This window comes from Cloeon dipterum, chromosome X, assembly GCF_949628265.1.
Source record: "Cloeon dipterum chromosome X, ieCloDipt1.1, whole genome shotgun sequence".
Lineage (NCBI taxonomy): Eukaryota > Metazoa > Arthropoda > Insecta > Ephemeroptera > Baetidae > Cloeon > Cloeon dipterum.
This window is the reverse complement of record NC_088790.1, coordinates 19143144-19165816: the sequence shown is the minus strand read 5'-3', so window position 1 is coordinate 19165816 and position 22673 is coordinate 19143144. Positions and strand designations below refer to the sequence as shown.

At 39.5% G+C, this 22673-nt stretch overlaps 5 protein-coding genes across 12 annotated transcripts; 2 read left to right on the top strand and 3 right to left on the bottom strand.

The window, feature by feature from the left end:
- Window positions 1–85: 85 nt before the first annotated feature.
- LOC135945194 (glutamine--fructose-6-phosphate aminotransferase [isomerizing] 2-like) lies at window positions 86–9077 on the bottom strand. Of its 5 annotated transcripts, none has more exons than XM_065492675.1 (14): window positions 8817–9077; window positions 6417–6524; window positions 6250–6339; window positions 5467–5780; window positions 5019–5160; window positions 4890–4907; window positions 4427–4453; window positions 3682–3857; window positions 2752–3074; window positions 1805–2165; window positions 1164–1319; window positions 969–1097; window positions 623–757; window positions 86–558 (listed from the first exon to the last, which is right to left on the bottom strand). In XM_065492675.1, exons 1-14 carry the CDS (start codon window positions 8821–8823, stop codon window positions 448–450), a joined length of 2097 nt encoding a protein of 698 aa, XP_065348747.1. In that variant the 5' UTR covers window positions 8824–9077; the 3' UTR covers window positions 86–447. The 5 variants fall into 5 exon arrangements, with proteins under 5 accessions (XP_065348747.1, XP_065348748.1, XP_065348750.1 ...); XM_065492676.1 differs by lacking the exon at window positions 4890–4907 and adding an exon at window positions 4704–4715; XM_065492678.1 differs by lacking the exon at window positions 4427–4453.
- Window positions 9078–10189: 1112 nt separating this feature from the next.
- On the top strand, window positions 10190–16355 carry Cep97 (centrosomal protein 97kDa). Of its 4 annotated transcripts, none has more exons than XM_065492672.1 (16): window positions 10190–10325; window positions 10773–10845; window positions 10907–11073; window positions 11135–11293; window positions 11355–11456; window positions 11517–11713; window positions 11983–12066; window positions 12120–12436; window positions 13072–13205; window positions 13262–13428; window positions 13485–13694; window positions 13752–13957; window positions 14018–14259; window positions 14313–14435; window positions 14488–14661; window positions 15034–16355. In XM_065492672.1, exons 2-16 carry the CDS (start codon window positions 10836–10838, stop codon window positions 15340–15342), a joined length of 2601 nt encoding a protein of 866 aa, XP_065348744.1. In that variant the 5' UTR covers window positions 10190–10325; window positions 10773–10835; the 3' UTR covers window positions 15343–16355. The 4 variants fall into 4 exon arrangements, with proteins under 4 accessions (XP_065348744.1, XP_065348743.1, XP_065348742.1 ...); XM_065492671.1 differs by having other exon boundaries at window positions 14015–14259; XM_065492670.1 differs by having other exon boundaries at window positions 13749–13957.
- A 13-nt stretch (window positions 16356–16368) lies between these two features.
- CHMP2B (Charged multivesicular body protein 2b) lies at window positions 16369–17943 on the bottom strand. The gene is made up of 7 exons (XM_065492729.1): window positions 17801–17943; window positions 17466–17537; window positions 17230–17321; window positions 17057–17173; window positions 16821–17001; window positions 16655–16761; window positions 16369–16587 (listed from the first exon to the last, which is right to left on the bottom strand). The coding sequence occupies exons 2-7, from the start codon at window positions 17494–17496 to the stop codon at window positions 16489–16491; spliced, it is 627 nt and encodes a 208-aa protein (XP_065348801.1). The 5' UTR covers window positions 17497–17537; window positions 17801–17943; the 3' UTR covers window positions 16369–16488.
- A 93-nt stretch (window positions 17944–18036) lies between these two features.
- Window positions 18037–20444, top strand: wcd (U3 small nucleolar RNA-associated protein 18 homolog wicked). The gene is made up of 10 exons (XM_065492721.1): window positions 18037–18240; window positions 18315–18467; window positions 18524–18719; window positions 18771–18953; window positions 19011–19211; window positions 19304–19472; window positions 19532–19708; window positions 19990–20126; window positions 20184–20323; window positions 20382–20444. The coding sequence occupies exons 1-10, from the start codon at window positions 18158–18160 to the stop codon at window positions 20404–20406; spliced, it is 1464 nt and encodes a 487-aa protein (XP_065348793.1). The 5' UTR covers window positions 18037–18157; the 3' UTR covers window positions 20407–20444.
- Window positions 20354–22649, bottom strand: Cda9 (Chitin deacetylase-like 9). Its single transcript, XM_065492723.1, has 7 exons — window positions 22380–22649; window positions 21981–22177; window positions 21759–21924; window positions 21584–21685; window positions 21413–21528; window positions 20943–21086; window positions 20354–20707 (listed from the first exon to the last, which is right to left on the bottom strand). The coding sequence occupies exons 1-7, from the start codon at window positions 22545–22547 to the stop codon at window positions 20458–20460; spliced, it is 1143 nt and encodes a 380-aa protein (XP_065348795.1). The 5' UTR covers window positions 22548–22649; the 3' UTR covers window positions 20354–20457.
- Between the last annotated feature and the right edge of the window lie 24 nt (window positions 22650–22673).

The following is a 22673-nucleotide window of genomic DNA, read 5'->3' as shown; positions in this document are numbered from 1 at the left end:
CGAAGCGGACGATATTAATTTGCAGAACAAAGACATGCACAAACATCAAACGTACACTGGTTTGATGTAAATAAAAATCGGAAAATTCATTTTCTTCATAATGTTTTTATTGTAAGAAACTTACAGTTAACATTGAATTATTGAGAGGCCTTAAAAAACCCATTCAGAATCACGTTTGATGCAGTCGTAGGTTTTTAAACTCTACTGAACACTAACAAAGGATAAAACTTATGATAACAAGTTTGTTTATACGAAAATAAAACCAGGAGTTCCGGTGGAACTCGCATCATCCTTTAAGAACTATTTAAAACAGGGATAGTTAAGGTTTTTACATAAAATTTTAAATAAGCCAACAATAGAGAATTAAAAAGGGTTGAATGTAGCGCTGGGAATGTTGGTTCTGATTGTGCCGAGACGCGGAAGTAAAATTCAGCGCAAGAATATCCTTCACTCCACAGTCACACTCTTAGCCAAATTTCTTGGACAGTCAACATTGCAACCCTTCAGAACAGCAATGTGGTAAGACAGCAGTTGCAGCGGGATCACCGTCAAGATACCCTAAAAATTAAAATCAAGCGTTTAGAAAAATTGTGTTTCAAATTAATTTGAAATTATTACTGACCTGCAAACAGTCAACTGTGTGTGGCACTTCCAAAACTCTTGAGGCGAACTCCTGCGTATCCTTGTCGCCCTTTTCACAGATCAAAATCGGCTGGCCCTGGCGAGCCGTCACTTGTTGCAGCGCATTCATGCATTTCTGCAGGACAAAATTATTTAAAGTTGAAAACCAAAATTATCATGACCGGAAATAGCAAACAAAATAATGCCAGAATTTCAACTAGAAAAAAATCATGCATTCTTCTAAAAATAACTCGGCCATTAAGGCCTAATTTATCAGGCCAAAAAATATTCGGGCATCAAGGGCAATCCACATGATTGATATTGCCTCTATAAAATTTGATAATTACCGTGTAAACGGGGTCGCGCATGACGATCATGATGACAGGCATGGTTTCGTCGACCAGGGCCAGGGGTCCGTGCTTAAGCTCGCCGGCCATGATTCCCTCGCTGTGCATGTACGTCAGCTCTTTCACTTTCTGCCCGCACAAAGATAGAGCAGCGTCAGTTTTAATCCACTCATGCACTCGCTTGAGCAAACTCACCAAAGCACCCTCCATGCAGGTTGCGAAGTTGTAGCCTCTTCCCATGATGAGCAGCGACTTGTTTTGATAGAGATCCTTGGCCAGCTCCTGCACCTTCGAGTCCAGTTTCAAAACTTCTTTGATCTGCTCTTCCAGTTGTTGCAGGCCCTTCATAATCTAAAAAAAAAAAACAGCCTCACGTTACAAAGCAATCTGCTATTGGGAAATGTCAAAGAGCATTTCTGACAAACCCCTGCAGAAATGGGTATTATGCAATTCGCTGCACACGCATGACAAATCGGTTGCATATATAACCCCTCCCCCTTCAGTGCTTTAAAATTACGCAATGTACTACATTATGGTTGAAGATTTTTCTTAAAAGACGCGTTTGAAATTGATTTAATTTTCCTTCAATTGTGAATGGTTATATTTTTAGATAAACAAATTCGAGAAAATAATCTACAGCCTAGAATTTGACGAAAAATTGGAAAAAAAAATCAGATGAACCACTGTCAGCGAATGCATTCATTGCACTTATAATCATTTAAAAATTTCAAAAATTTCAAACAATGTTAGAAAATTATAAGAAAAAACTCTAAATAAAGTTCCTGGTCTCGACTTTCCCAGCTATTTCAACAAAATAAAAATAATAGTCAAATTACGTCTCTACGGCGCTGCTGCAGCGAAATTCTGTCCTCGCTCATGACCATGCCAAACATGACCAGAGAGATGAACTGCGACGTGTAAGCCTTCGTGGAGGCGACACCGATTTCGGGGCCAGCGTTGATGTGCACTCCGCAGTGCGATTCGCGGCAAATGGAGCTGCCAACAGTGTTCGTCACGCCCACGATCAGGGCTCCGCGGTTCTTGCAGTATCGCAGAGCCATCAGGGTGTCGGCGGTCTCGCCAGACTGCGAGATGAAGAAGCAAACGTCGTCACGGAAGACGGGCGTGTTGCGGTCCAAGAAGTCCGAGGCTAGCTCCACCATTACTGGTAACTCGGTCAATTCCTCCAGAAGTTGCCTAAAAATGATTTTTCAAAGCTTGATATTTTGTTTATTTACTTCGAAAGGCTAAGTAGTGACAAACCAAATCTATCTCAGAGTGGACGACATTGAATTATTAAAAAACGTGTTTTATGCCCTTTTTAATCTAGTTATCAGGACGAAACATGAATTCAATTCACGGGCTACAAAATTACAATGCAGGTGATTAGTTTAAAATCACACAAGTGTGTATTATTATCAGAAACTGCAATTAATTTTTAAGATAATGGTGATCATTGGCCATGTAAACTAGAATGATCTGGCTTTATCTTTCAAAACCTTGTTGTCGTGATTGATTTAAATTAACAGATGCAATAACTACTAAATATCAAGAGAAGGAACGAGCTATTTTTTCAAGCGGCTCTTGATTTGATGAAACACCAACGATTTTTTCTCAGTCTAAATATCAAAATATAAAAACATCAAACCATCTGAACGCTAGGCTTTTTCAATCAGCTCTTTCATGTTTGATCCAGGATACAAACAAGTGTCAATTTAGTATAGTCGGGATCAAAGGACTCGTCTTTTCTTCAGCGAGAGATCTAATAAGACTCTTTTTTTACCTTGTTGCGACTGCACTGTGGTAGGAAGTTCCACAGGCGATCAGCATGAGTCTTCTGCACCTTTTGATTTCTGGGATGTACTCTTTGATGCCGCCGAGCACAATGGACTGTGTGTCAAAGTTGACGCGGCCGCGCATTGTGTTCACGACGGACTCAGGCTGCTCAAAGATTTCCTTCTGCATGAAAAAGCTGTAGTTGCCCTTCATGATCTGCTGGATCTCCATCTTGATGGTGGTGATTTCACGCGCGTGCGGGTCATCCATGTTACGGCGGATTCTGTGGATGGACAGGGTGCCGTCCTTCACAGCTGCCACGTCGTCATCCTGGAACGGAAAATTTCCATTTGAACCTTTGTCGACGACTACTGCTTTTTATTTATTTTATTTTCAACTTAAGGTTATTGTTGATGCTGTATTATTTCTTCGTTGCATATGATCAACGTAAAGAGAAAGACAAGAAAGTACTTCAACAATTCAATTTTATAGCTAATCAAATATTTAATATTAATAATATATTTTTAAACCTATTATCATCTTTCTTGATATTTTCACTCCGAAACTCGGGAAAACCCTTGTTACCGTTGCGATAACTTTACCTAAAGGAAGTTTTGTTAAATTCAAAATTTTCCAAGAAGCGCTGTAAATCTAAGATGAACATAGCTGCTAAGTTTGGATGTTTTTCAACTTGCGATGAAACTGTATCCATATTTTGAATTTCATTTCATTTAATAATAAAGGGAATCCTTCATACTTATTCACTGCTAGATAGTTATCTCGTCAAGAGGAATCAAAATCTGGTATGAAAAATAAATAATGTACAAGCAGTGCTCTAAATTTTGAAGCAAATTTACAAAATCAGATTTTTTGGAGCTTGGTTGTCATTTAATTTTTTATGACCTGTTCTTTCAGACAAGACAAATTTTAAACTTACCTCGAGGAAGATGACGCGATTGGTGTGCTCGATGACAGCACTGGCGTCTGACGCAAAGAAGTACTCGACTTGCTTGTCCTCTTCCATCGGCTGGAATTCGGCCGTCGACGGGGTACGGGGCATTAGGGAGGCAGCCGTCAGGGTTTCAGCCGCTGTGCCTCCGTGCGGTCTAAAATCTGTTTTGAGCAGTGGCGTTGTTAGTCTCGGAACTCGGTGAAAGTGGGCAAAAGTCGCTCAAAAAATGTCAAATATATACATTTACTCTGATTCCCAATACCTAATAAAATTAAGCTACCGGCCATGCCAATGGGAAAGGGTATGTGAACCAAGTTAAATATACAACAACCAGGCAATAATATATATAAATTAAAAATTGATGGTCTTAAAATTATTATTTGCTGTCACTGCATGGTGACTGGAGTGTTAGGTTATGAAATGCATAATTTGAGCGATTTTTGCAGTGGTGTCTATGTGTTACTTTTCGTTGACGCGGCGAAAACATTTATTTCGGCATATTTAGAAACAAACCTCCACCAACCTTTACTTCCTTATCTGACATATCCAAATAATCGCATTCACTGATGCACAGCACCAACAGAAAATCACTGATAAAATGTAATGCAAAGGTAAACATACTCTAAAGCAAACATATAAAAGTGATGGAGCAATAGTGCGCATTGGTTACGTTTGGTCAAAAAGCGTTTCAAAGCGGGATGAAATGAGTGATTAAGAATTTTCTGAATACCTGTCTTTGCCTTCGCCTCAGCTGGATCTAAAGTTTGCGGATTGGCGGGTGGGCACATAAATTGAACATTAATAATAATCGTCATACTTCACACGTGCATACAACTAAATCAAAATTTGGAATTTTGCATACATATTACATTTAGTGTTTTTGGAAGAAGTGGGCGGGATTTTGGTATTGTTCTGAAGTTAGTAGAAATCCAAAATAAATCCCTTTGTACTAACAAATTCATGCCAATCGAGAAAATATCCAACAATCATACAGAAAAACAAAATACCTGTTTGGTTTTCTGGAGAAGGAGAAAGAGTTGACAACAAACAGAGAGACGGGCAGGCACAAATAAAGAGGGAAACACACAGAAACAATAAAAATTAGAAAAGGGCTATCACACATTCAATCGCAACTCATCATTCTCATGCATGGAAGAGTTAGTCTGATCCGAAAGAGATTTTTGGAAACTCACCCAAACTTGTCACAAGGTCTTTTTTGAGAGCGTTTAAAGAAGAAAATTTTGTAAAAATTCTGGCCTAAGATGGGGTGCGCATTGATTCATGACTAGCGAAATTAGGGGGAAATAATGTTCTACGCATACCTTTTCCGTAGAGAATAGGAATGTGGTCGGTTGCGAGACGCGTTTTGGTCTTGATGGCCACCAGCAAAGGACTTCCTCTTCTCGTGGCCACGCACTCGCCAGGGAAGAGCTTGCTCTTGATGCACAACGCAAATGCTCCTTCCTGAAAAGCATGATTAAAATCATTGAAAAATTATATCAGCGTAAATATATAGCGCCATTCTTCTAGAAATATTTGTCATGAGACTGTTTAAAATTCCTGTACTAAAGTTATAGCACGTGATGTGATTGAATTATCAATGCGGGTGTACCTGCATTAAAATTTAACCCCACTCTGGAAAATATAAAAATCTTAAATTAAAAAAATAACTTGCAATTCATTTTTACATCCCTCAGTCATATTTTTGCCAAGTAAAGACATACTTTATATAATTTTCCATTTCAATTTACAAAAATAAAAAAATCATACCAGTTGCTGGATGCACTGCTCTACGATCTCCTGGAAAGTGTCGTTGGGGTTTTTCTTGTAGATGTGCATCATTAGCTTGGCGATGATCTCAGTGTCGGTTTCCGACTCAAAGGTGTGTCCCTTCTTGGTGAGGAATAACTTGATGTCCTTATAGTTGGTGATGATGCCATTGTGCACCAGGCAGAAGGTATTGTCTTCGTCCGAACGCTGAGGATGAGCGTTCCGCTCGCTCGGCGTGCCGTGAGTTGCCCAACGAGTGTGGGCAATGCCAACGTGACAGTCGGCGGTTGCTTCGAAAGCCAGATCTGCCTCCCCTGGTGAAAAAAGCAAAATTCACGTTGAGGAAAATGTCTGAATTTTTAATTTAGGGCTGAATTCTTTTATCAGGGTACAAAATAGTGCTATGAAGAGAAAAAGAAAAAAGCAAGAAAATGTTTTTCCAAAATTTTTGTGTTGGTGTTATAAATATTAAAAAAACAGGAAAACGTTTGCTGGTATTGTTCACTTTGATAATTTAATTAAGTCTTTCCACAAAAATATAAGGATCACACTTGAATGGGAACTGAACAAGGAAGTTTAGCTCCTTTTAGTTCCATTTACATGCATTAACACGAGGCTGATAAAAATCTGTCTGGATGAGCACTTGAAAAGCTTTTGTCCCCTTAAGTTCATTATCTCTTGAGTTCAACAAAGAGTTAGTTTCGTGTACGAATATAATTAATAATTGAACTTTCCAGGCATTCAAGATTTTGTTTAAGTAATTATTTGATACATAAAACTTACTCGAGTAAATTTCATCCTGCAGTGCCTGCACCTTGCCATTCTTCTTAATGATGGAGACATTCCTCCCATCCGCAGAGTCAACTGCAATTCCTGAAATTCGATAAATAAAAATTGGTCAATAGAATCCAATTGGTCGTGTTGATAGATAGGTTGTAAAATCTTATTACCTGCGGAATCATAGCCTCTGTATTCGAGCCTTTTGAGACCGTTAACCAGGAAGTCCAAAACCTCCTTCCTGGTCTTCGGCGTCAGGTGATTTAGATATGCGAAAATGCCTGTGGACAAATTAAAACGAATCAATTAGTTTTTGGGGAAAGTTGCTCCGGAGATGAACAAACTCATTGATGAGAATTAAGCCGCTTGAATAAGAGTGCGGCTTTGTTCTCATTGTAGTTGCGGGTAGTTGGATTATTTTTATCGTGACAAGGTATCACGTCATTGAAATCTTTTAGACGCAAAGATAATAAAATGCACTTTCTGGGAAGCGTGTAAAAACACTTGTCTGCGCATTTTACCTTTAATGTTTCTTAATTGCGAGCGAAATTTGACGCGTGCGCGAGATAAAAATTGACGTCCGATTCTTAACCAAACACGTAAAACGAGCACGGAGCAGCTTCATAATCTTCTACACGCGGCACTCTTCGAGATAAAAGTAAATTCTATGCCGCGTATACAAACAAAATAATGCGTAACAAACTCGCTCAAATCCTTCCTTTATTTCTGGAGATCTGACTCTTCGAAAATATAGAGCTGTCTACTTTCTATTGGCTTGTCACGTACGCGGAGCATGATACGCAACACTCGTGTCAAACGTCTATAATTTTGTTGTATTAATCTCGTGGCTCTTAATAAGATTCGGCGGAGCATGAGAATTTCGGGTGTCGAAAAGCAAGGCTAGCTGCACACACTCTGTGAACGAAGGGAGAAAGCTAATCAGGCAGGAAGAAGGTGAAAAGTCCCCCAGCAGCGAATAACTATATAAACTCGTTTTCAATACCAGCCAGCTTTCTCTCCACCCAGAACTCGACTCTTTTTGCTCCTTTCCTTTCGCCAATTGCTCGCTCGCGTTATTAATCCGTGTCTCGTTGAACGGTACATACGCAGAGGCAAAAAGAGCTTATTTGCTGGCAACAATGACGCCTTTTGCGGCAGAATAATTCGCTTTTGAAAACGAGCTGCCGCAAAACACAGGCTTTGGTCCTTTTTGAAAGTTTAATTGTTCAGCGTGTGTCTGTGCGAAGAAACGCCCTGTTTTCAAGGTGAATGACATGGTGAACCGGAGGAGTGGTGCTGGTCGCAAGGCAGGCGCCACCTTGTCAGCCAGCAGGGCTGGGTTCCCTCTTTTCTGCACGCTGTTTCTCTTTCCCTTTCATCGATTTCACTTCTTTCACTTACGCTTTCCACTTCCCTCTTGTCCCCAAAGAGCATGAATAAATTATTCATTTGACACAGTACATTTCCTCTCACGGCAATTCCATTTTTATTTTATCTGCAATACTTTTAATTTAATAATAAGATTTTACTCGGCAAAGCACTATAATATTAAGCAAAGCTGATAATTTTCAAATAATATGTTAAAGAAAAAAGTTATCTCCCACCTCATTGAGAGCTGATTAATTTTTTCAATTGGACGCGATAATTTTAGTTTCAATTTGAATTATCTGGCTATTGAATCCGCCAATTAATAAAAAAACTGCGCCATCTCTCCCTCATTCTTCCCTATATACTAATAATTTGACTGCATTCATTTAGTTTTGTCGGTCATTCATAGATTTTTGCAAATTCGCCAGGCTATATATTGGGCGATATTGATGAGGGGACACCGTTTTCAGATGGCAGCATTTTATTTTAGTGCATTCATTTAATTTCTGCATTCTGTTTGTTTTGCTTGAACCGAATCAAAAACTTTCTTTGTGCATTAAATTGTAAAAAAAATCAGACGAGGAGAAACCGGCATTAGTTAAATACAACCTTGCAAGTTTATTCTGCTCTCTTTGATTGTGTTGTTCCAATCGGTGGAATCAACAAAATATTATCGTTTGTTTCTACAACCAATAATAATATCATTAAAATTGAGTGATATTTTTTTATCTGAATAATATATTTTCTCTCATTTGCACCTCTAATTTCAACTTTCAACTCTGTTCATTTCCAAGTTGGTATTTTAAACTAAACACATCTACAAAATCCTTAAAAGGTTTTGAACAGTTGACATTTCTAAATTTCCCCTGTCGCAATATTATTTTAACCATCAGCGATAGCCTGAGGAGTTGATTATGCTAATGATAAATTAGGAAGCGTTTGCACATTTCACAACTTTGCGCTCAGCTCAAACAAGGAAACATACACTAAAACCGCTTCTCTTGTAAACTCCGCAGGGAAATTAGTATAACTTTTTTACCATCACAATTCCCTATTCACATTTATAGAAAATAGCCAATAAATTCCTCCAGAGAAAACTATATCAATTCTAGTCTAGATAAATTACAATAATATAATACTGCAACCCCAACCCCGTGCCGACGAGGGGGCGTGTCCCGTTCCGTTTTGACGTGTGCAATACTCACCACACATGGCTGTGCTGGAGGTGTCTCTCTCGGTCGAGGTTGCACCGTCGTTAAGGAGAAGTCAGTCTGCTGCGCTAGCGAGTTCTGTGCGTCCACACATGCCGGACACCTCTATTTATAAGCTCCCTTTTTCGCGGCACCTCCCTCCATCAGCTGCCCACTTACTCCATGATAATCTGTCTGTGTTTATCTGTCCTTCTGCCGGAGAATGGAAAAACAGCGCCGCGATCTCCGCGAGCCTCAGCTTCAGCCGATTGCGCCCTCCTCTGCGCGATTGTCGCGATCGCGAGCTGCGCTTTCGAGGCCTGCGCAAGAACACTTTAGTTTTTTACTGATACGTACTAGCTTAAAAAAATATGATTTTAATCAAATGTGCCAGGTCTACGGAAATACACACGTCCCAATAAAACCTTTATTAAATCCTAAATGTTTCTGAAGAATTTTTTACTCGAATGCATTGTTGAAGAAAAATCTGACATTGATTCCTCGTTGTGTGTTTTCTAATAGGTCGATTTTTTTCATGTTGATCAGGTTTCGGCCACTATTCTGTAGCCCTAGGAGACAAAAAATACATAAATTAATACTACAAAATTTTTTAGCTTTTTACATTTTAAAAATTCAATGTAAATTGGTCAGCTTAAAAAATACTGTCTATCTCACTAGAAAAATAGGTAAAATTACACACACACACAGTTATGAGTAGAGGCAGCGCCAACTTTGGCTCTCAAGTCAGAAATGAGCCTATTATTCTTCTCTTTACTCTACTCTCTCTTACAATTAGACTGGTACATTGTACGCGTGTTCTTTCGATATGTTTATACCCTTCAGTCTTCAGTGCTGAACAAAATTTTCCAATTATTTACACACAATTGATGGCTCGATTGATTCATTTTCGCAATTTAAATTAATCTAGAAATATTTTTAAGCCACGCTAGGATTTTACTTTTATGTATAACTTCATTAGGTTTCTTTATTTTCACGTCGAATTTAAATTTTTTTAACATATTGGATAAACAGATTTTGAGCATTAACAAGGAAAAAAACATTTCATAACACGAAAAAATGTTTTTTGGAAAGTTATAGTACAACAACAGAAAGAAAAATAGCGTGTTACCTAAAAAAGGGACACCTTTAAAGTATTAAGAGTATGAACAGAATTTGTATTTAAGGGGAATTCAACATGACAAAAAGAAATAATGTGATTTCCGTAATTAAATTTACGAATGTGTCGATTTCCACGAAATTCGTCCTCCCTCACGTTTGCGTGCTTCGCTCATGCTCTATGCCAATTTTTCCCACCGCGCTTGCCTTTAAAGTCAGTGACGTCTTTTGTCGTCAATGCGCCCTCGTTGGCTGTTGAACAAGAGACTCGAGCGTGCGATTGGCGCATTTTGGCATAGTGGAAAGAGGTGTGGTTCGTAAATAGAAGGGTAACGAAACTCAGAATCACGAACAAGCAAAACACAATTTGGGATGCTTGCGCGATCAATTTCGACCCGCAACTCTTCGGTGAGTAAAACTACTAAAAGAGTTTTCTCAACCTAGAAATTTTCATTTTCCGTTTTTACTTTTTCTCTAAAAAAATGCGTGCTTTGACCCTTGTCAACAAAAAGTAATTTTGCTAACGCTTTTGACATAATAAAGCACTTATTTTTCTTGAACTTAAATTCCTGCCACAATTCAGTATTCTTTGATAAAAACGTTGTTATTTTTTCACTTTTTCATACATGATCGATGCAAGTGAAAGAGGGGCTTCACTATTTTGCATCAGACTCGACGTGCTTTATCTCGTCGGAATCGGATTGTTAAAACCTATTTGTCTAAATAGCCTCATATACATATTATGCTCCTGTAACGTTGATGGTAGACGAGCCAGTATGACAAATTTGTGTCTCATTAAATATAACATTTCATTAATTTTGATTTTTTTAACCGAACGTCTTTGTGCGTTTGCAGGTTGAATCGCGCGACTCGAAAATTTTGTAATGACTTAGACTGTGGCAACTATAGAACCTCAACATGGATAGTGGTGAGATTGAGTGCTTTATGCTGTCGTTTTAATGTGCAATAATTTTTTAAACATCTGGTAGAAGGCAACGACTTCGTCGACAACTATGGAGAGCTGAATCTGAGCAATCAAAACTTAAAGAAAATTTCCAAAGATCTGTTTAAAAATCCTGATATTGCCAGTTTGATACTGGATGGAAACAGTTTCCAGCGTCTTGAGAATCTTGATCACCTTACGCAGCTAATTTGCGTGAGTTTCAATTCTAACGTTTTAACTGTAACATTTTAAATTTTAATATAAAAAATTTCAGCTGTCTGCTGTCAGTAATAAACTTGTTCGGATGTATGGAGTTTCCCGACTAACCAATCTAACGCGACTTAATCTGTCTAAAAATGGGATCGTCACAATTGAAGGGTTGAGAAATTTAAACAACCTACATTGGCTTTCTCTGGCCCACAATAACATCAAGGTAACACATAATAAAAGTCGCTTTATACTGTAAATAAATCTAAAATTAATTCAATAATCAGCAACTGGAGGGACTGAACACAAACACTGCCTTGGAGTTTGTAGATGTGTCAGATAACTCGATAAAAGGCGTCTCAGATCTCAGCCCATTGAAAAATCTGCAGGTCTGTGTCGGTGTAGTCGATTTTTAATTAAAATTTAAACTTGATATTCCATCATCAAAGGTGTTGAAAATGCATGATAACCAGCTGACCACCCTGAAATTCGGTTCGTGCCACCTGCCAAGCTCTCTGAAGGTGCTAACCCTTGCTAACAACCTGATTGACGATCTCAACGAAATTTCATACCTCAGCAACCTGTCCAGCTTGGAATCGATAACAATTGCTAATAATCCGTGCGTCTCAATGACAGGAAAATCTGTGTAAGTTACACTAAATTGTGTTTTTGCTTTGCCCTTTGGTTTATTAAAAAGCAGCTTGAAATGACAGAAGCATTTATTTATTGCTGCTTTCTTACATTTTTATATTTAACTCCCATAAAGGTCCAAATTAAAAGCAAATTTATTATGTCAAATACTTTACAACTGATTCCGCGCTCACACAAAAACGGAATCTTTCAATCTGCGCCATTTTTTGAGAATTTTTTTTTCTGTTGTAATTAAAAAATTCAATCATATGTTGTGTATTCCAGTGGGTACGACTTCAGACCTTTCCTTATCAATTGGTGCATGTCCCTTCGCACTATTGACGACTATATGGTCGGAGCGAAAGAAAGGTATAAATCCCTGCGGTTAAAAAAAAATGAAATTTAAGTGAAATTTCACGCAGTTTGAAGGCAGAGTGGCTCTACTCGCAAGGCAAGGGCCGACAGTTCCACGTCGGCGAGCAGGCTTTGCTTGTTGAATACCTCTCTACTGTTTGTCCCTTGTCCGACGAGAAGCTGAGCACTCAGGACGAGCAGAAACTGATGCTGATCCTGAGCAAGGCTCAACAACACCAACGACAGCTTTGGGAAGAGACCTCAGGCACGGTCGCTCCAGCCAGGGTCAGCTCGCCGGTCCGGAAGCCCAAGTCGGCCTCTACTAGTCCCTCTCTCTCCCAGCACAGCCGCCTAAGAAACACAAGCCCAAGACAACGAAGCCCAGGTAATTTTCTGCAGGATTTGCATGGAATTTTAGACAATTCCCCTCGTGGATCATCCAATTCTACTCTTAAAAAAGATAACCTATTTGCGTATATACGCGAGAAAAATGGAAATATTAACAATATCTTAGATAATGATTAATTTTAGCCTAGGCTGCTAGAATTATTTTTCATCAATTATATTTTAGAACTATATTTCAATTTCCTGGCGTAAAAATCTTGGAACAATCTCCATCTTGAAATTTTATATTCTTATTTTCAGGGTTGCATTTTTGCTTACCACCCGGTTTTTTTCACCACTGGTTTTTACCACTCAATTTTTACCAATTTCTTGCGCAAGAATTGCAAGAAATGAATTTATTCCATTTTTCTTCTGTAGAAATCTAAAATTTCGGTCGGAGTGCTCAAAATTTCCTTCACTGTGCAGATATTTTCTTTTGAATTGCCATTAAAAAATGCGGGTTTTTTGCAACCCTGCCCATTTTACATCTTAACACAATATGTTTAGGTCATTTGACTCTGCAAAATATATGTAAAGTTTGAACTATTTTTTACGATCAGAGATAGGAGTAAATAGGCGCGGCTGAAACAATTTTTGTCACTGAACAATAAATTTTATGGCCTGTTTTTGTCGCAGCTTCCTGGGAGAGGCACAACTTTAGCGGAACAAATTCACCCTTGATGAGCTCTTCCTACACTGTCGAATTGCCCGTCACACTGTACGCCCCCACCAACGACATAATGACGGCAAGCGCAGATGCTGCTGTGCTTGTAAGATTTCCCTAAATAAGAAAGAAAGGTTCCTTAATGCGATTGATTTTTCTCAGAGCGGAAGCAGTAGAGAAGGGCTCATGTCACGAAGCTTGGACCCAAATATGTTTGGAGAAAACGCAGACGTAGTGCGACCAAACCAGCTCTGCGAGCCCAACAGTCCTCTTAAGGCAGCGTCAAAATTAGTACCTGTTCCGGAAACCATTATGAGTCCTGACTACAGGTAAATTGAAATTAAAAGGGACTTTCGGATGATGAAAAAATAAAAATTCACTTAAGGCCTGCCACTGCCCGCCACTTGCCAGGAAGCCCTCTTCATCAAAAACCCAAAGTGAATGGGGCCAAACTGAATGAACTGAAGACTTCCAGCAGCACCAAATCCGTGCCTGCGACTTTGAACTCGTCAAATCACTCAAACGCAGCCTCCAGAATAAGCAGGCCTGTAGTCAATAATAAAGCAAAGCCAAGCGACCCGAGGCTGTTAAACAGGTTGGATACTGCAGGTCTGAATAAAATATTGGGAATAATTTGTCATTTAAATAGCAGGAAAAGCAACAGCTACACAAACAAAGGTGATGCGCCCCGGACTAATACCGCGCCGAATAAGTTTGCCCAGAAATCGAAGCGGGAGCAGCAGAGGATGGACAGCAGCGACGAAGACTCAGAAATGTCCATCTCCAAACTTGAAACCATACAGAATCTCGTTACCGCGAGGAAAAGCAAAGAGCAAATAAAATCTGTCCCCAGCCAAGGTTTGTTTTGACTGGTTTTGACCACTTGAATGCCATAATTATCAAAATTGCTCATAGCAGAGCCAGCGGTAAATCTGAAACGGGCTCAAGCCGCTGTGACCATACAGAAGCTTTGGCGCGGTTATCGGGCACGAAATTTGTGTCCCAAAGTGGTGGCGGTCAAAAAGGAAATCCAGGCCAGCCGGCAAGACGACCACGTGCGAATGCTGTCGAAAGAGTTGAACAGCGCTAAGGCGGCTCTACAAGTCGAGCGACGCCTCCGTTTGCTCCAAATGGAAGCAATCAAGTCCCTTTGGAAAGAAGTAATATCAAACTAGAATAAGAGGAACGAAAATATTTAAACAATGTTATTCAGGTGCAAGGTTTGCAGTCGCCGCGGACGCCGCAGACTCCAATGCGCAACTTCAGCGTCCGTGCAAGCAGCGAATCTAGCGCCGTCGCTGATCTCACCAAGACCTGCGCCCAACTGCAAGAGCAGGCAAGTGATCGGTATCCCCCAAGAAATAATTAAAACAAGTAATTATTTGCAGGTCCAGCAGCTTCAGTCTTCGCTTGAAAGCGTCGTAAATTGCATCACCACGCTTAGTGTGGCCAATGCCGCTGGCTTTGTCAATATGGAGGACAGCATTCAATTAATGCAGACTCAAATTTTGCATTCACAGCCATCAGTCACGCAAGAACCAGAGACCTCGCAATCACCAATGGTATTTTTTATTTTTATTTCAAGTCAATAGTTCTCATCTCATGATATTTATTGTTTTAAATAGGTGCCAGCAATGAGAAAGTAACTCTAATAAATTAAAATTTGAATAATGAAACCCCCACTATTACACAGGAAATCTGTATTTTTGAAATTAAAACTATTGCATGCGGATTTTCTCAGGATGGATAGCTTTTAGTGAGAGTTTTGGGACGCAAAAAGTTAAATTACATGTAGGGAATATTCGTGCAGTGCTAAGTCGTTTGACAAATATAACATCCAAAAGGTTCCTGCTTGATTTTTTTCAATTTAAATTTGAAGTCTCAATTACTTTTTTCAAAACTGATAAGAGAAATATTTTAAATTTTTGTTCCAGCCTGCCATACCTGTTCAAGTGATAAAGTCTGCATCACCAGAGCCTTTGGAGGTGGAGGAAGAGGAGGGTGAGAGAAAGACGTCTCCCAAGCCGGACCAAAACCATTTGGACATCCGACACAAGAAAAGCAAGCCGCGGCCATCATACTTGCCCATCTTTAACTCGACGGCCGGTCCAACGGAACCGTTGGCGGTGGAGCCGGTGAAGCAATTTGCCGGCTCCTTCGTCGAGTCGCTCATCAACACAGCGGTTCTCAAAGCGAAGTTGTCCATGAACCAGCGCCTAGTTGCTTCTTCAAAACAAGAATGATCGCGCCACTCATTACGATCTGAATTATTTTATTGTAATTTTGCACTTTGAGATAATACGAAACTCGAGAGTTGTGATCATGGCTTCAGCAAACCTCATGCGTATTTATTTTTTCGTAGCGACGTTGTTTACTGTAGCTGCTTGCCCTTGAGGTTTTGTTGCTGCTTTTTTGCGCTATCGTGTTTTAGCTTAATTGTTTGGGAATAGCCGAGCTGAGTGAAATGGGAGTGCAGAAACTATGTGCCAAAATGAGTCGCACGCCCATTTCAAAGTCTGGTATATGGAAAACTTACAATATTTGGACACCTGCACTTCTTGACCACTGCAATTGGTTTACATTAAAAATACTTAAAATATGCCCTCAGCTCTCAATTTGAATTAAGTAAATCAAACAAGAAGTGCAAGTTGGATGTAGTTGACTCCGCAGGTGGGAAATTTTTTCGATTCATTGATAGATTGTTTTAAGCACAAATTCTGAACAAGAGCCGCCCCCACCGCCCCCAGTTTCCATCTGCTGAGGAATAGTTGTCATTAACAGAGATGAGGAGCTAACGTAAGTTCTCCATTTGGAAAAGTGTACAAAGTTGTTAGCTGTTGCATAGACACTTTAATAAAGTTGCCGCGTATTTGTTCAAGTGTGTTGAATCTGGGCACAAACTGCCTGCAGATACTTTGTGTCTCTATTATCGCCGTTAGGTTTCGTTGAAACTAGTGAGTCATATTCGGCCCGTTTCCCGCACCTACAAGCCAGAATTGTGAGTGTTCCTTGATGGCCGCCTTTAGTTTTGAACAAGTGATAATTATTGCATTTATGTTTTGGTAGTGTTTTAGCATTCCACACGTAGCATTTTCATATAAAAAGCTTTAAAGCTGTTAGTTGGACTCACAATAGCACACTCTAGGTGTTGCGTGTTTAAACATGTCTTATTCTCAAGAGAACCGATTTTGTTCCTGTTTGCCATGACAGCCAAGTTAACACGCGAATAATAAACAAAGTTGAAAAAGAAAAACAATATTTGTCTACAATCTACAATTTACCTTTAATTTAGATATTTAAAATAATACAACATAATAGTGCGGTAGGATTTAACTGGAAATAATATAATAATTACATGGACACAGCCTGGCAAAAAAAGGTTAAAGCCCTCAGCTCCGCAGTTTGGACAGCTGGGCTTCCAATTCATCAGCTGTGGGCAATTTGCTGGCGCCAATGTCGTGTTGCGGGGCAGCAGGAGCACGAGAAATCTGAAAAAAAAAAAACAATATTTAGTTAAAACCAGCACTTGTTGCAATTATTATTGTTCAGAAATACCTTGCCAGACATCTCAATTCCGATCTCATCCAGAACCTGAGTGACAATCTTGTCTGACTCCTCTTCCTCATCTGATCCAGCAAGTATGTCATCCAGAGTGTCATTAACTGCTCATTAAAATTCATGAAATTAATGAAAGTTCACGTTCTCTTTTGCCAATCCGTACCTAATTCATCAGTCATTCCCATTTTCATCGCGTTCTTTTCAAATTCCCTCACGTCCTCCGCGATTTTCTGGGGGTTCATCACCCTGTTCATACTGCTCATGGTTTTCGTTGTAGTCTTCAAAGCACCTGCCACTTTTATATTAGCGGCCATGGTTTTAGCGTGTACTCCGACTGACATCACCTAAAGTTTTTACGATATATGTCTTGAAACTTGTAGGGCAGGAGTATTTATATACCTTGCCCTTGGCATGCATGCTTTTCTGCTTTTGCTTCCTCAACTGGACCAGCTGCTTAGCGAGAATTGTGCAAGTTGTTTTGTCACCAGACTGGGCTGCTTTCTTTATGTCTGCTTTCTATAAATTAAATAAATTGTGCTCAGATGCGTTATTGCAAGGGAACGAAGACTCACCAATTTATTTTCCTCCCTGTCTAATTGGTTCTTATCTCTATCAAGGCTGCGACCAACTTGTCTGAGCACTTTATCATTTTCCCGCATCTCCTCTGAAAACAGTGGATGATAATTATTAATTAAGAGTTTTAGACTGAAATTTCTTAAGTTGTGGTTTCAAATATATGTTAAAATGAAATAAATTTTCAATGAGCCATTATATATTTTGATGTCATATAATATTATGCATTTTTTACCTTTTAAAGTTGGCTTCGAGAAAAAGTTCATTTTTGTAGGGAGAAATTTCTTCCAATTCACTAAGGTTTTTCCTGAAATGTTAAATTGTACATAAAATTGAATTTTGACAGAGCATCCCGTGTTATAGCTTGTGTTACCGATAAGTTTTTCTATATAGATAATAAGTCTCGAAGATCGATAATATTATTTAATATTTAATTTACAAGCAACTATTACAAATGAGGATAAATGGATAAATCATTGAACTGGACAACACAACATACAAGTTTTGTACAAAATTATCGATCACTTTAAACATGTTATGATCCTAGAGGAAACTTAATAATGTGTGTACCTGATTTATTTAAGGCACCTTGGACGCAAACTTTGCAAACACTCGTTTACAAAATTTCAGTTTTCAAGTAGAGATGGGATCCTTCAAATGACAAGGACAAGAAAGTGAGTCACTGTTGTGATGTTATCATCTTTTTGTTTACAGCTGTGTGACGTTTGTCATCTCACGTTGGCAGCATTGATTAAATTGCTCATGCTCAGGTTGGTAACATAGAACAACACAGTTATTCAATCACACCCAATCACACCACACAATACATGTTTGTGGGGAAAATCCACGTGCGCTCATTTATAATTTTTTCCCAATTTCGATCAACTTTTATGTAAGAAGTCTTAATCAAATTAGATTGATCACAAAATGAGCAAAGTCCAGCATCACTCTTTCGTCAAGAAACGAAAGGCGAAGCACACAGAAGACGAAGTTCAAGATGAATTAACAAGGTTTGATTCGCAATTTATGAAGTTTTTTTTTTTTTTTTGGTGTGATTGCTACATTGTTTTAATTTCTTCGACAGGCTGCAGGAAATTGTGTTCCGAAAGGCAGTTCAAAAGGATGATCAGGAGGTCGTTGATGCCACTTATGACCTAGATGACAAAAAAGACGACCCTCCCCCAGAGAAGAAAATCAGAGCTCCAGCTTGGGAAGACGAGGAAGATTTTCTTTTGACGTATGTTTCATGAAATTAAAACCAGACTCTTTTGCAAATCAACTTGATTTTTTAAGGGTCGATGACGTGGTTAGCAATGCAACTGATCACCCCAGTCTGCGGCGAAAGTCATCCTTGCCTTTGACGTCAAAAACAGACCGATATGATAAAATGCTGGCGGAGAATTTGAGGGCCATCGTTGGCACTCCAAAATGGGCCAAGCTCAAGGAATCGACAGGGGAAGAAGAGGAGTTTGGCTCCAAAGTGCTCAGGGTAAATTGATAATTATTTCTTTTAAAAGGTCTTCATAATTTTTATCTGCAGAATGCGTCACAATTGCTTGGGTCGAGTTCCACCTTGTCTGCCACCATGCTGAATTACACTCGACTCAATGATATGAACGAGAAAGGAATTGCGCAGAAAGCGATTATCACGTCAATTGAGTTTAACCCGACTGCCCAAGTCTCAGCAGTGGCAAATCGGTCTGGCAATGTCACATTTTATCAAGTAAACTAGACGTTTCTTTGGCCTCCCTACAATTTTAACTCTCTTCTTTTAATAAAGGTCGACGGCGATAAAAATTCGCTACTCCACAAAATAGCATTCCAGAAGTTCCCAATTGATTCTGCCAAGTTCTCACCTGATGGAAGTGAATTTCTTGTGGGATCTTCTTACAGAGCCAGCTTCCAGAGTTTGGACTTGGCTACAAACAAGGCTTCAATGATCCCAGCTCCTCTCTCAGGACCTGAATTCAACAATACTGAGGTATTTTAATAGAATTAATTTCTAATGCATTATATAAATATTTTTTCAAAGTTAATTATAAATTCTAATGGAATTTTCCAACCCATTTTTAGTTATTTTGCCTATCCAATAATGGCCAGTACATTGCTCTTGCTGGGAAAGATGGATCGGTGGCAATCTTGACTTCTCACACCAAGGAGCTGATCCACACACTTAAAGTGCCTTGCAAGTGCGTTTCCCTCTCATTTTCCTCAGACTCGAGTATGCTCTTCACTTATTCAGGTACAGACTTAGTAAATTTCTCAAATTTTAGCAACATTCATTTATAAATTTATCTGCAGTTGATGGCAAAGTTTACATCTGGGAAGTGAATCAAAGGAAATGCCTGCACAGGTTTGTGGATGAGGGATGCCTGCGAGGTGTGAGCATGTCTTTGGCACCGAGAGACCAGTATTTGGCTCTGGGCTCCAGCTCAGGCATCGTCAACGTCTACAGTCAAAGTTCCTTCATGCCAACTGGTAAGGTTTTTTCCCTAACGTGATGGGTGCGCTCAGTTGGTTTTACGTTGGAAAAAATGAGAAAAGTCAATCTGCAATGAGACATGTGTTAATTAAAAGATTTAAAATTTGTAAAAGTGAGCAGTAAGGATACTAGAGATTAGGATCCTGTTACCCTCCTTAAGAATTACTTTGGGAGGTAACCGATTTGTCATATACTAATCTCTACTGTCCTTAGTGAGAAATGTTTGTTAAGTTGTCCTACAATTCTTAATGATGTGTTTTACTTTTCTTGGATATAGGTGAGGAGATTTCCATGTACCCTCAGCCTGTGAAAGCTATCACGAATTTGACAACTGAAGCGACCTGTGTTCAATTCAATTCCTCAGCTCAGATTCTAGCCATAGCTTCAAAAATGAAGGACTCATCCATTAAACTAGTATGTGCCCTAATTAAAAATTTAAATCAATTTTCTAACACTGTATTACATAACCAGGTTCATTTGCCAACTTTGACGGTATTCAAAAACTTCCCCATTGTGAACATGGCGCTTGGAAGGGTAGGGAGCATCAACTTTTCACCCAACAGCGGTTACATGGCCATAGGAACCAATATTGGCACTGCCAAGCTTATAAGGTAATGCTAGGAAAAAAAGCTACAGACAAGTTAAGTTACTGATTTGTTTATTTTACAGGTTAAACCACTTCAGCAATTACTGAAAACCTCCAATACAGATAGTTTTTAACATTAAATCAAAGCGAGTTTAATTTCTACTGCCCCAGTGGATTTCCCAGCCAGGGATAGTTGGGCGGGCAGTCAACGCAGGAAACCATTATTCTCTCCCCCTCGCCGGGCTTTTGCAGGTTGCACGTCCTCTTATTGCAGACTGCAGGCTCTTTTGCTGGGCAGCCAAACGTGTTGGCCGCTCCACCAGTGTTGGTAGGGTTTCTCGTCCACTCGATCGCCTGCTTTGCAGTTACCACATAAGCGTCGTTCAAGGTGCCAACATAGTCCAAGAACCTGTGAGTTAAGTGTTATAATTTAATACCTGCAGCGTCTTGCACAGGTTTATTTTCTAGCAAGTAGTTTTTAGTACAAACTAATTAAAATTATTTTCAAAATGAGGTTAATAATAGCGATGGTCAAACAAAAATGCAGATACTTTTGATTTGATTCCTATCTCACTGAAATTCTTGATTAAAAAATCTGGTTGGAAATCTTTAAAGAACTTCTGACTCAGGTTAATTCAACGTACATTTTAAACGCTTCATAGTTGGTGGAGTTAGTATTGAACCAAGCTGCGTGCACATAGAATCCGAATGGCTCCCTGTAATTGTCGTAGTGTCGGTGGAAATTGGTCTTGATGAATTCGAGCAGCTCGTTTGCACCAGTGGCACCACTAAAACGAATCAAATTTATCATTATAGATTAAATTCCTGTCTTTCTCCTATAATCACCTCAATGTCTTCTAAGGGAAAAAATATTTTAGGAGGATAGATTTAACTCGGAAAGGAACTTCTAGTAAATCTTTAGTTCCATCAATCATGTCCAACACGAATATTTTTAAGTATTGATGTACCATAACAATCAGCTAAGATTATGGAGATAATGTTTTTTTGCCATGGTGAGGACAATTCTTTGAAAGGACTGGGTTTTCCATTTGACTATCAGTTCCTCAATCATTTCAAAGTTTTAATCTTAATTTTAATCAAATTTCCAAATTACCTGACGCAAGTGTCGACCATAGCGCAAGCATAGCCGTTCGCGCCAATCCAATCGACCATAGGCAGCACCCAAGCGCCAGGATGAGATTCGGTCGGACAAACACCGACGTTGCAATCCTTAAAACGCGATCTGGATTAAGATTTTTCCTCTTGTCAAAACTCGGTTAATTACCTGATTGCTCTTGTAATCAAGGGAGTAAGGGTACAGGCCTTTTCCGACGAAAGATTGCGTCGGCCAGGAGCAGTCATACAAGAAATTGTTGTCGGTTATCATCTAAGAAAACGATTATTGGCGTGTGGCGTGGCGATGTCCCCAAAATTGATAACAATTTTTTGCTTCAACTCACCTGGAAAGTAGCATCTCCACCAAGTAGCAAGAATGGGGTCCTGAGACCCGAAATGTCAGCCGAGGGGATATTTGCAAAGTGGGCAATCATGTCTCTCTGATCATTGAACTCCTTCGCCAGTTCATCAGCCGTGGCCTGGGTCCAGTAGTCAGGGGAGGAAGTGTGTCTTTAGAAATGATTAAATTAAATTTTTCCTCAATTTTCTACTCCAACAATATTTACGTAATCGAGTGCAATGCAATTTCGTGTCCGCTGTTCCACAACTTGTTGACACTTTCGTAATCAGAGTACTCGTGGGACATGAAGAACGTGGCCCCAACAGGACAACCGTTTGGATTTTGGCGGTTAGCGAATGCGTCTGAGTAGTAGTTGCTGTATAACAACGAGGTCACGGCATCATCAAATGTGACCAGGACAATCTGCAAAGCATCCACGCTCTTAATATTGACTTTTGTTTAATTCAATTAGTCTAGGCAGAGAAAAATTTGTCTCAACAGGTTGCATAATAATATTAGGCGGCACAAATTTCTTTATTAATCTTGGTTTCTTGATTAAACTGAAGCATTAAAATCAGTTTTTAAATTATTGCATCAAGAGTGGTAATTTCTCTATTGTGCGAACCTGCGGAATATCTTGCGGGCTGAGTCCTCCAGGAGTGACACCAGGGTTGAAGCATCGGCAGCTTTGGCTGTTGCAGATGTCGGGATTGCAGTCCTCAGCGACCCTAGACTGGATGCGAGCGCAATTGGCCCCGGCGAGACCCAACATAAGCAGGACAACCAGCTTCATATTCGCACCCCTTGTGATCCTCAATAAGCTTGATTTTGCGCTCAATTTGATGCTAATTGCGTCAATCGGCTTTATAAACGCTGCCGAATTGTAGATGACTGATAAGATTTGATATAGTTGTTATTA